The sequence below is a fragment of the Pipistrellus kuhlii genome, unplaced genomic scaffold (assembly GCF_014108245.1).
Source record: "Pipistrellus kuhlii isolate mPipKuh1 unplaced genomic scaffold, mPipKuh1.p scaffold_m20_p_3, whole genome shotgun sequence".
NCBI lineage: Eukaryota > Metazoa > Chordata > Mammalia > Chiroptera > Vespertilionidae > Pipistrellus > Pipistrellus kuhlii.
The window spans coordinates 105,710,947-105,723,581 of NW_023425529.1; the positions used below are offsets into that span (position 1 = coordinate 105,710,947).

Below are 12,635 nucleotides of genomic sequence, written 5' to 3' on the forward strand. Positions count from 1 at the left end.
CTGCAAGGGAAGGGCAGTTGGGGGCAATCAGGCCTGCAGGGGAAGACAGTTGGGGAGGACCAGGCCTGCAGGAGAGTGCAATTGGGAGAGACCCAGGCCTGGTGCAGAGGGCAGTTGGGAGGGACCAGGCCTGCAAGGGAGGGCAGTTGGGGGCAATCAAGCCTGCAGGGGAGGGCATTTAGGGGTGATCAGGCCAGTGGAGGAGGGACTTGCGGGTAACCAGGCCTGCAGGGAAGAAGAGTTTTTTGGTTTTTGGGGGAGGGGAATTCAGGGTGGCAGGGGAGAGCAGTTGGGGTGGACCAGGCCTGCAGGGGACGGCATTTGGGGGCAACCAGGTCTGCAGGGGAGGGCAGTTGGGATGATCAGGCTGGCAAGGGAGGACAGGTAGGGACAATCAGGCTAGCAGGGGAGTGCAGTTAGGTGTCAATCAAATTGGCAGGGGAGTGGTTAAGGGGTGATCAGGCTAGCAGGCAGAAGAAGTTAGAGGAAATCAGGCAGGCAGGAGAGCAGTTGGGAGCCAGCAGTCCTCAACTGTGAGAGGGATGTCCAATTTCCTATTTAGGTGAAATCGGGCCTAAACAGGCAGTCAGACATTTCTCAAGGAGTCCCAGATTGGAGAGGGTGCAGGCTGGGCTGAGGGACACCCCCTTCCCCCATACACAAATTTTGTGCCCTGGGCCTCTAGTAACTAATACAAAATGGGAAGCAATGTGCTCTGGGGAGAATTCAAAGCTTGCAAAATTCAGGCAGTGCCTGTGGTTCAGCTCTCAGCCTCTGGAAGGGATCAAGGCCTCTCATAGGGCACCCAAGTGCTGCTGCCTGACCACCAAAGGAGATGTCTAAACTGAGACCAAATAATAGGTATCAATCCCCAAAGGACCCCTTTTATTTTATTTTACTTAAAATTTTTAAAATTGGTTTTAGAGAGGAAAGAGAGGGAGACAAACATTAATGATGAGAGAGAATCATTAACTGACTGCCTCCTGCATCTCCCATACTGTGGTAAGAGCCCGCAAACCAGGCATGTACCCTGACTGGAAATCGTACCGTGACCTCAACACTCAACTATTGAGCCACACCGGCTGGGTGAAGACCCTCTTTTTAAAAAGAACACTTACCTGAGATGGAGTTTCTACTCCCTGAAATTTATAACTGGTGGTTGTATCTGTTCGTCGTTCTCCAAAATAACGAAGGCTTTCCTATAGAAATGAGGGCAATCCGATTATGGTCATCTGTACTTTCCTCTCTTGATTAAGGTATTCTTAATGTTTCTAAGGGCACACATTCCCCGAAGTCAGCAGTCTCTGGCCTGAGGCTACCCAAAATAAAATTAGCAAAGCCACATCAAGGCCACTCTCATTCCAAGATTCATAAAGACACAGAATTTTAGAGCCGGGAAGACCTTAGAGGTGATCTGGTCTGTCTTCCTACCTTTCCATTTTAAAAATGGAGAAGATTAAGACAGAAAGAAAAGCTGGTGACTGCTATGGTGAGGATGTAGCCAGTTAGCAACACATGGGGCTCGCTGTCTAAGGCTTCCAAAATGTTTTATTTAAAAGCAACAATCTACATTAATAAGCTAGGGGACACACACACACACACACACACACACACACACAACTGAAACACAATTTCACAAAACAATATTTACCTTTTAATATTGCCTAATCTATTCCATTTTATTTTAAAAAAAGTATGAGTCACAACCCAATACGTTGATTTTATCATTCACTAATAGATTTTAATGCAAAATTTAAAAAGCATTGTCCTTGAACAATGACTCCCAAACTTTTCCATTTCATGGCACATTAACTAATTACCAAAATTCTGCAGCACACCAAAAAAATACATATTTTTTGCCAATCTGACAAAGTATAGGTATAATTTTGATTCATTCACATCAGATAGCTATTGTTGTGTGGCTACTGTCATTTTATAATATGACAATCTAAGGGAAAAGAGGTCTGTGCCCTTGATTAAACACTCAGTTATTGCACAATTTAAAAATTCTTGTGGCACACCGATTGAAAATCACTATTCTAGAACATCCATTTGTATAACCTGCCTCAAATTAGAAAAAAGAAGATGGTGGAATTAGAGTGTTGGGCATGGTGCATAATGCACAGCTTCTCTTAACTTGACTGTGGGCCAAGTGAGGAGCAGAGCTACTGGGAGTGTGTCCTCTTAGTGGTAACTTCTCAGCAGAATTGAAACAACCCACCATGTCTTCTCAGAAATTTCCAGAGGGCTGAGACCCCACAGAGAGTGACTATGCAAAAGTAACACTCAGGAGAGACTGTTTTGAGTTGGAAAACACCACCTTTTATCTCTACCTAGCCCTTCAAAGGATCAAGGTCCTTTAGAGAACTTACCCAATCAACCTTGACATTCTTCTTGTGAGAAAGGAGGAAGTTCCATAATTGGTCAGAATAAGTGTAGGACAGGACTAGGAGACAAGCTTTTTTGCACTGCATAATTTGACCTTACTCACCTCACCTTAATCTTGCCCCTATTGGATCCTGCCTTTATTTAAAATGTTGATACTGCATACATACATCATTGATTTTTGGCATTAATTTTCATTTAAAAATATTGCATGAGGATATTATTTATCTTGACTATGAGTATTTTGTCACTCTCATAAATTTTTCTATGGCGCACTTAGTGTCTCACTGACATCACCCTAGTCCTGGCCCAGAGTAAGAGGTATCCAGGTTAACTTGTTGTAACTACCACAAGTTAAACAAGGAAGAGTTAAAATCAAGCTTTTTAATGACAGCCTCTCACATTACAATTTCATTATGTACCATGACTCAAATGATCATCCTACCCTACCAATGACATTTCAGCACTAATAAATGCAGTCAGCATACACATTTGTAGTAACATCTTTCATACCTCTGCAGTTGTAAATACTTCACAGATAATAAGGCAGGCACAAATCATAGTTCCACTTCTTCCTAGAAAAGGAAAGAAGTTAGCTCATTATTCATGGCAATATGTGGTTATAAAAATACTCTCAGCAATATCCAGAGGTCATTTTCAATTTATTTTCTTTCACTCTGAAGGTGCTTGTTCAGAAAACTTCAAGTCAGAAATAGCCAAAGCTGTTTCACTGCTCCAAGGTTCTCCTAGGAATTCTTCCTAACTATGTGCATAAATGCACATGTACTGTGTGCATTGTTCTTGAATCCAACTCTGCTTAGGATTCTAACACTACAGAGCTATTCGCCAGTGAAGAGTAACATCAATAAAAGAACATGGTTAGAACCCCAAATACTATCTAGCATTTTCAATACCCATTATTCTTTTCATTTTAAAGTTTTTAAGTGTGTTATAAAATACTAGAGGCCCGGTGCATAAAATTCATGTACAGGGGTGGGGTGTCCCTCAGCCCAGCCTGCACCCTCTCTAATCTGGGATATCCCTCTCACAATCCAGGACTGCTGGCTCCTTACTGCTCACCTGCCTCTGCCTGATTGCCCCTAACTGCCCTCTCCTGCCAGTCTGGTCGCCCCTAACTGTCCTCCCCTGCAGGCCTGGTCATACCCAACTGCCCTCTCCTGCAGGTCTGGTCCCTGTCCTCCCCAACTACCCTCTCCTGCTGGCCTGATCTCCCAACTGCCCTCCTCTGCCACCCCGGTCATCCCTAACTGGCCCCCCTGCTGGCTTTATTGTCCACAACTGCCCTTCCCTGCAGGCCTGGTCCCCCCCGCCCCAATTGCCCTTTCCTGCTGGCCTAGGTCTCCCCAACTGCTCTCTCCTGCAGGCCTTCTCCCCTCAACTGCTCTCCCTTGCAGTCCTGGTTCTCCCCCCCTCCCCCAAACTGCCCTCCTCTGTCAACCTGGTCACCTCCAACTGTCCTCCTCTGCTGGCCTGATCACTCTAAATGACTACAACTGCCCTCCCCTGAAGGCCATCTTGTGGTGGCCATCTTGTGTCCACATGGGGGCAGCCATATTTGATTACATGGGGGCGGCCATCTTGTATCTTGGAGTGACAGTCAATTTGCATAGTACTCTTTATTAGATAGGATATAAAAACATAAAACAGTATAATGAACCCCATACACCCAGTTCACAGATTCTATAATTATCCTATATAATAAAAGCCTAATATACTAAATGTCTGGTCCTCCAGTTGTCAGTTCAACCAATCAAAGTATAATATGCTAATGATATGCTAATGTCACTCAATGCTTGCTATCATGTGCAATGACCACCAGGGGGCAGACACTCTGACTAGCAGATTAGCTTGCTGGGATCTGGCTGATCAGGACTGAGCGAGATCGGCAGGACACACCCTGGAACCCTCCTGAGGTCCCTCCTTGGCTGGCCAACCTCCTGTGTCCCTCCCTGGCCCCAATCATGCACTAGTGGGATCTCTGGGCCTGGCCTGTGTCCTCTCACAATCTGCAACACCCCAGGGGACGTCAGAGAGCCAGTTTTGGCCCAACAGCAGAATGACCAGTCACTATGGTGCGCATTGTCCACTAGGGGGCAGATGCTCAACACAGGAGCTGTCCCCTAGCGGTCAGTGTGCTCCCACAGAGGGAGTGCCACTTCGCCGGAAGCCAGGCCGTGGCCGGTGAGTGCAGTGGTGGTGGCGGGAGCCTCTCTTGCCTCTGTGGCAGTGCTAAGGGTGTCTGCCTGCTGGCTTAAGCCGTCAGTCAGACATCCCCCAAGGGCTCCTGAACTGTGAGAGGGCACAAGCCGGGCTAAGGGATCCCCTTGAGCGCACGGATTTTGTGCACCAGGCCTCTAGTCATATTATATTGTTTACTTGGTTTTTTAAATTTATTTTTAGAGAGAAAGAAATGGAGAAAGAAAAACCATCAATTCTGTTTTTTCACTTATTTATGCATTCATTGGTTGATTCTTGCATGTGCCCTGACAGGGGATCAAACCCACAACCTTGGCATATCAGGTTGATTCTCTAACCGAGTGAGCTACCCAACAAGGGCCTATTGAGCTTTAATTTCTCTCTTCCTTTTTTTCTCCTGTGTTTCCTCTCTCCTTCCTTCTTTTGCACTTGCACTTCTATAGCACTTAGATGCACATACCCTGCATCTATAAAGTATCTAGTGTTTGATACCTGGGTTTAAAACAAATCCTTGATTTCATGTCATTTCATGTCAAGAGCGATAGGTGTGATTGTGTGTGTGTGTGTGTGTGTGTGTGTGTGTGTAAGTTGCATGTATCTCTATCTAATACATATTACTTTTTTCCTTAAAGTCTCTTATGTTTTATTCCAATACATATTTTTGACAAACAAAATTTGAGTTAAAAACGTTGCTTTTTATTTTTATAATGATCTGTAGCTTTTGTCTTACCAGTATATGATGAACTTATTTTATCCAATTTCAAACTTATCCCTTTAACTTGAGATGCAACCTATTTTCTATTTTAGCTTTTTAAAAGAAACTACTAAACTTATTTTACAACCCATAGTTTGAAAACCTCTATTCTAAGCCAAGTTCTTCCAAAGAAAACTTTGGACCATCCTATGCTATGATAAATAAAAGCTTTTTAATAACCCAGCTTTCAGTTGTATGTGGACTGTTAATATTTCAATTGTGGAGAGATCTTTGGGTCCCTATAACTCTGATATCTTCCAGTTGAAAAGCACTTTTGCAGATTTGTATCCCTGTGGATAAGTACAACTGCATACACAGTAAATGCCCTCTCACCAAGGGAAGTCAGGGACAACAGGGAATCATAAAAATAACCCTGCCTATTTTCACTTTAAATGAATGTATATTTATTAACTATATTTCTGATTTTAGACAAAGATTCTGAAGATTTTTTTTCTTGGAAAGACTAGGTCCGTGGTATAAATCATGGCATCATCTATAATTCTTATTTTCCGATTTTTGAAAGCAATCTAGGAGCAGAACCCCTTTAGATTTTACTACTGGAATTTTTCCCCCAATTGTTTTACTTCACTTTTACTTGGCTGCAATTATGGTTGTAGCCACTCAATTTATTGAATCTTCTTAAAATATTTAACTTGTTTCCTAAAACTATAACTTGCTCCATTCACTCTAACATTTTAGATTATTTGACGTAAGTATAATAACAGATGGAACTGGCAGACACTGGAGAAGCAGAAACAGACAGGCACACTTCTGAGAAGCTTTCTGGCTGCAATTTGTCAGCCTGTCAAAGGACACCAACAGGCGAGCTCACAGAGGGAATGAGAGCATCATATAAGCCCCTAAATTGGTTAGTTGGAAGTCATTAAGAGATCTGTTACCCTGAAGTTGTCACCAGCCTCTTGCACCTCTAAATGTAATAAAATTCTTGGCTTTCATAATGATAACTATCATTTGGGTTTACATATCTCGTATAATCTTTACAACAACTCTGTGAGGAAGGAGAAACTGAGGTTTTGCAAGTTTAAGAAACTTTCACATAGTCAAAATAGCAAGCCAGCTTATATGACCTTTTATAACAACCCTTAAGCTTAAGTCTTTTTCCATCACCCATCCCCACTGTGTAGACTTACATTTTAAATTCTTGGATCTATAAGCAGATCTATAATCTATGAGGTGATTTTTCAGACACCAAGAGTGGTAGGTGTGAGTGTGTGTGTGCGTGTGTGTGTGTGTGTGTGTGTGTGTGTGTTGTGTGTGTGTGTGTATGTGTGTAAGTTGCATGTATCTCTATCTAATACATATTATTTTTTTTCTTAGTAAACAATAGACTGTGGTCTCCATAGAAGAAGTGCATGTGTCTGCTTAATACTTATCAAATACCCTGCATCTATACAATACCTAGTGTTTAATATATGAACGAATGTACATTTATACTCTTCCAATTTATCATGACATCCAGTCCCATGACAACTCCTTTTTCTCGTTTTGTTTTCACTTCCTCATTCAACTAGATGCACAATGAACAATTTCACTGTTGGCTTTACCAATGCCACATAACATTGCCTTGCTTGCTTCTGGGTCCTTTTGTTCTATCCACTCTGTAAAAGCCAAATACTTGGTTAATTTGGGCATCCACTTCCTCCATTCTTACATATAAAAACATCAAATACACATAGACCAGAAAAGCAGAGAACTGTTAGAGAAAAATCACACAACTTTTAATCCTATCTAATAAAAGAGTAATATGCAAATTGACCATTACTCCAAGACACAAGATGGCAAACCCCCGTGTGGACACAAGATGGCCTCCACAAGATGGCCTGCAGGGAAGAGCAGTTGTGGGCAGTTAGGGGTGACCAGGTCAGCAAGAGAGGGCAGTTGGGGGAGACAAGGCTAGCAAGGGTGGGGAGCTGAGGGGGACCCAGGCCTGCAAGGGAGGGGAGTTGGGGGGGGGGGGGAAACCCAGGCCTAAAGAGGAGGGCAGTTTGGGGGAACCAGACCTGCAGGGGAGGGCAGTTGCGGGGGGACCTAGGCCTTCAGAGAAGGGCAGTTGTGGGTGATTAGGCAAGCAGAGAGGGAAGTTAGGAGTGACTGGGGTGGCAGGAAAGGGCAGTTGGGGGAGACCAGGACTGCAGGGTAGGGCAGTAGCGGGGGGGGGGGGGGGGGGGGGGGGAGACCAGGCATGCAGTGGAGGGAAGTTGGGGGGGACCCAGGCCTGCAGGGGAGGGCAGTTGTGGAGGACCAGGCCTTCAAGGGAGGACAATTGGGGGGGAACCAGGTCTGCAGGGGAGGACAGTTGGGGTGATCAGGCAAACAGGGAGGGCAGTTAGGGGTGACCAGGGTGTCAGAGGAAGGCAGTTGGGGGAGACCAGATTAGCAGGAGAGGACAGTTGGGGGGGACAAGGACTGCAGGGGAGGGCAGTAGTGGGGAGCAAGCCTGTAAAAGAGAGCTGTTTGGGGTTCCAGGCCTGCAGGGGAGGGCCGTTGTGGGCGGACTAGGCTTACAGTAGTGGACAGTTTTGGGGGGAACCAGGCCAGCAGGTAGGACAGTTGCAGGGACCCAGGCCTGTAGGGAAAGGCAGTTGGGAGCCAGCAGTCCTGGATTGTGAGAGAGATGTCCAGCTGCTGTGTAGGCCTGATCCCAATGGGAGTGGGCCTAAACAGGTGGTCAGACATCCTTCAAGGATCCCAGATTGAAGAGGGTGCAGGCTGGGCTCAGGGACACTCCCCATCCCCTTGCACAAATTTTCAACAGGATACCTATTACATTAGACCACCCTGCCAAGTCTGGGGACAGAGCAGATCTACCTAATACATAAATACAAAGGCAGAGAGGCAGCAAAAATGAGGAGACAAAGAAACAGTCTCAAATGAAAGAGCAGGACAAAACTTGAGAAAGGGAACAAAATAAGCAATCTACCAGATCAGAGCTCAATACACTAGTTATAAGGATGCTAGGTGGCATTAGGGGAACAGATGAACTCAGTAAAAACTTCAAAAAAGAGGTAGAAAAACATAAAAACTGATGTAGAAATGATAAAAAAAATCAAGAAAAAATGAAAAACACAATAACTAAAATAAAGAATATACTTGAAGAAATCACAGCAGGTTAGTTGAAGCAGAAAATTGAATCAGAGATTCGGAAGACAAGGTAAAGGAAAACACCCAATCAGAAAAGTAAAAAGAAAAAATAATCTATATATATAAAGAACCAGGATTCATAAAGACCAATGCTCCACTAAACACTGGAAGTCAATGCTTGGTTGCCCTGGTGACCCAGCACTGACTGCTGAGGGGGCTGTGAATCAGGCCCAGAGAGAGGCCTGCAGAGAGAGAGGCAGGTTCTGATCCCCAGCCTCCGTGGCAGCTGTTGATCAGCCTTTGCCTCTCTCTTTCTCTCCCAGCTTTGCTAGCAGCTGCGCCTCTGTTTTTCTCTGGGCCTCCACCAGGGCTGCTGATAGCCCCACCTGGAGATAGGCCCAGAGATGCTGACTGGCATAGAAACCAACCAATCAGAATCAAATCTGGGTGAAGTGTCAGGAGTCAATGGCTGCCTAGGAGGTGAAGCTTTTGACACTGACTGGCATAGAAACTGACCAATCAGAACCTAATCTGAGTGAACTACAAAGGCAGAACCTAAGGTGGAGGCTAAGGGTTGGTTTTAGGGTGAACAGCTGTTCGGTGTAAGGTGTAAGAAAGCGGTTCAATTTTTTCATGACCCATTTGGTAGTATAGTACATATGACTGGCTATCAGTCCAGATATAGGGATTATGTGTTTTTGTCTGCCAAGAACATCCCTCCTGTTGAAAAGGCTCCCTCCAATTTAGGCAATCCTATCCTATATAATCTATCTATACTAATAAAAGGGTAATGTGCTAATTAGACTGGGTCAACTGGCCAACTGACGGACATCCGACTTCCTTCCAGACAAATCCATGGTGGTGGGGGCTGAGGCAGAGGCAGTTAGGGTTGATAAGGCAGGCATGGGAGGGCAATTGGAGGTAAGATCAAGCCAGCAGGGGAGGGTAGTTGGCAGTGAGATAGGCTGGCAGAGGAGGGCAGTTAAGGGCATTCAGGCAGTCAGGCAGAGGAAGTTAGGGGCAATCAGGCAGTCAGGCAAATGAGTGGTTAGAAGCCAGCAGTCCTAGATTGCAAGAGGTATGTCTGACTACTGGTTTAGGCCCCCTGGGTGGTCGGACATCCCCAAGGGGTCCCTGATTGGGGAGGGTGCAGGCTGGACTGAGGAACCCACTCCCTCCACCTGTGCACAAATTTCGTGCACCAGGCCCCTAGCTTTAAAATATGAATGTAATTCAAGAGACCTCTGGGACAACATCAAGCATACCAACATTTGCATCATAGAGGTACCAGAAGGAGAAAAGGAGAGCAAGGCACTGAAAACCGATTTGAAGAAATAATGACTGAGAACGTTCCAATCAGGCAAAGAAAATAGACAAATGAGTCCAGGAAGTACAGAGAGTCCCAAACAAGGTGAATCCAAAATGACCACACTAAGACATGTCATAATTAAAATGCCAAAGTTTAAAGAGAAAGAATTTTAAAAATGGCAAGACAAAAAAATTAGTTAGCCAGTTCCCATAAGACTGTCAGCTGATTTCTCAAAGAAGCTTTGTAGGCCAGAAAGAATTGGCGCAAAATATTTAAAGTGATGAAAAATAAGAACCTATAACCAAGAACAATATACCAAGCAAGGCTATCATATGGAGTTGAAGGAGATAAAGAACTTACCAGAACAAAAATTAAAAAAGTTCATCACCATAAAATCAGTAATACAAGATATGTTAAAGGGACTTCTTTAAGAAAGACAAAAGGAGATAAAAATATGAATAATACAATGGCAAGAACTACATACCTATCAATACTTACTTTATTTTTTTTAATTTCTTTATTGATTAAGGTATTACATGTGTGTTCTTATCCCAACGTAACCCCCCAACACCCCACTCATGCCCTCACCCCCCTGTTGTCTGTGTCCATTGGTTAGGCTTATATGTATGCATACAAGTCCTTAGGTTGATCTCTCCCCTTACCCCACCCGCCCCTACCTTCCCTCTGAGGTTTAATGGTTTATCAGGGGTCTTCAAACTACGGCCCGTGGGCCACATGCGGCCCGCAGAGGAGTCTGATCCGGCCCGCCAGGTTTTTTGGGCAGTGAGCGCAGCCGAGGTGTTACAGTAGGAATTAGTAGTTCATATAGTCCGGCTCTCCAGCTCTCTGAGGGACCGTGATCTGGCCCCCACTTTAAAAAGTTTGAGGATGCCTGGCTCTAACTGATGCTTCTCTGCCTCTCGATCTGTTTTTGTTCATCAGTTTACGGTGTTTATTATATTCTATAAATGTGTGAGATAATGTGATATTCATCTTTCTCTGACTGGCTTATTTCACTTAGCATAATTCTCTCCACTTCCATCCATGTCATTCCAAATGGTAAGAATTCCTTCTTTTGCCAAAACTGATTTGGTTCAGTAGATAGAGCATTGGCCTGCGTACTGAAAGGTCCAAGGTTCGATTCTGGTCAAGGGCATGTACCTTGGTTGCAAGCACATCCCTGTAGGGGGTCTGCAGAAGGCAGCTGGTCGATGTTTCTCTCTCATCAATATTTCCAGCTCTCTATCCCTCACTCTTCCTCTCTGTAATAAATGAATAAATAAATAAATAAATAAATAAATAAATAAAATATATTTTTTTAAAAAAAATTTCTTCTTTTTACTGCAGCATAATATTCCATTGTATAGATGTACAACAGTTTTTTAATCCAATCATCTGCTGAAGGGCACTTAGGCTATTTCCAAATCTTCACTATTGTAAATTGTGCTGCTATGAACATAGGGGTGTGTGTATCCTTTCTGATCGGTGTTTCTAGTTTCTTGGATTATATTCCTAGAAGCAGGATCACTGGGTCAAATGGGAGTTCCATTTTTAGTGTTTTGAGGAAACTCCATACTGATCTCCACTGTGGCTACACCAGTCTGCATTCCCACCAGCAGTGCAAGAGGGTTCTTTTTTCTCCACATCCTCGCCAAGCACTTGTCATTTGTTGATTTGTTGATGATAGCCATTCTGACAGGTGTGAGATGGTATCATATTGTCATTTTGATTTGTATCTCTAGGATGATTAGTTACTTTGAGCATGTTTTCATATGTCTCTTGGCCTTCTGTATGTCTTCTTTTGAAAAGTATGTGTTTAGATCCGTTGCCCTTTTTTTTTTAAATTGAGTTGTTTATCTTCCTTTTGTTAAGTTGTATGAGTTCCCTGTAAATGTTGCAGATTAAACCCTTATCAGTGATAACACTGGCAAATATGTTCTTCCATGCAGTGGGCTTTCTTATTGTTTTGTTGGTTTCTTTTGCTGCGCAAAAGCTTTTTATTTTGATTTAGTCCCATTTGTTTGTTTTCTCTTTTGTTTTCATTGCTCTAGAAGCAGTATCAGTGAAGAAATTAAATACTTACTTTAAATGCAAATGGTTTAAATGTTCTAATCAAAAGACATAGGGTGGGTATATGAATAAGAAAAAAAGACTCATATAGCTCAGTGGATAGATAGTGGACTGAAAGGTCCCAGAATCGATTCCGGTGAAGGGCATGTACATTGGTTGTGGGCACATCCCCTATAGAGGGTGTGCAGGAGGCATCTGGTTGATGTTTCTCTCTTATTGATGTTTCTAGCTCTCTGTCCCTCTTTCTCTCCCTTCCTCTCTGTAAAAAATCAATAAAATATACAATATATTTTTAAAAAAGACTCATATATATTCTGTCTGCAAGAGACCCATTTCAGATCAACAGACACACAGACTGAATGTAAAGAGATGAAAAAAGATATTTTATGTAAATGAAAATAAAAAATAAGCTGGAGGAGCAATACTTATATCAGACAAAATAGACTTTAAAACAAAGGCTCTAATAAGAGATAAATAGGTCATTGCATAATGATAAACTTCAACCCAACAAAAAGATATAACCCTTGCAAACATTTATACACCCAACATCAGAGCACCTAACTATATAATATGGATGAACATAAAAAGAGAGATTGATAGTAATACAATAATTTTAGGGGACTTTACTCCCATTGACATCAATTCATAGCTCATCTAGTCAGAAATCAATAAGCTAACAGCATACTTAAATGACATATTAGACCAGACACAGTTAATTGATATTTTAAAGAATTCACCCCCAAATAACAGAATATATATTCTTTTTAAGAGCTCATAGAACATATTCCAGGATTGATC

General features: G+C 43.1%; 1 protein-coding gene across 3 annotated transcripts in view; it reads right to left on the reverse strand.

Moving 5' to 3' along the window:
• Window positions 1–12,635, reverse strand: part of LOC118729614 (phosphatidylinositol 3,4,5-trisphosphate 3-phosphatase TPTE2-like) — a 54,965-nt gene that overhangs the window by 19,319 nt on the left and 23,011 nt on the right. For all 3 annotated transcript variants that reach the window (XM_045588633.1, XM_045588632.1, XM_036457083.2), the window contains 2 exons: window positions 2,899–2,960; window positions 1,119–1,199 (listed from right to left, as the gene is read on the reverse strand). In XM_045588633.1, the coding sequence (XP_045444589.1) occupies window positions 1,119–1,199; window positions 2,899–2,960 (143 nt within the window). The remainder of the gene's footprint in view (window positions 1–1,118; window positions 1,200–2,898; window positions 2,961–12,635) is intronic.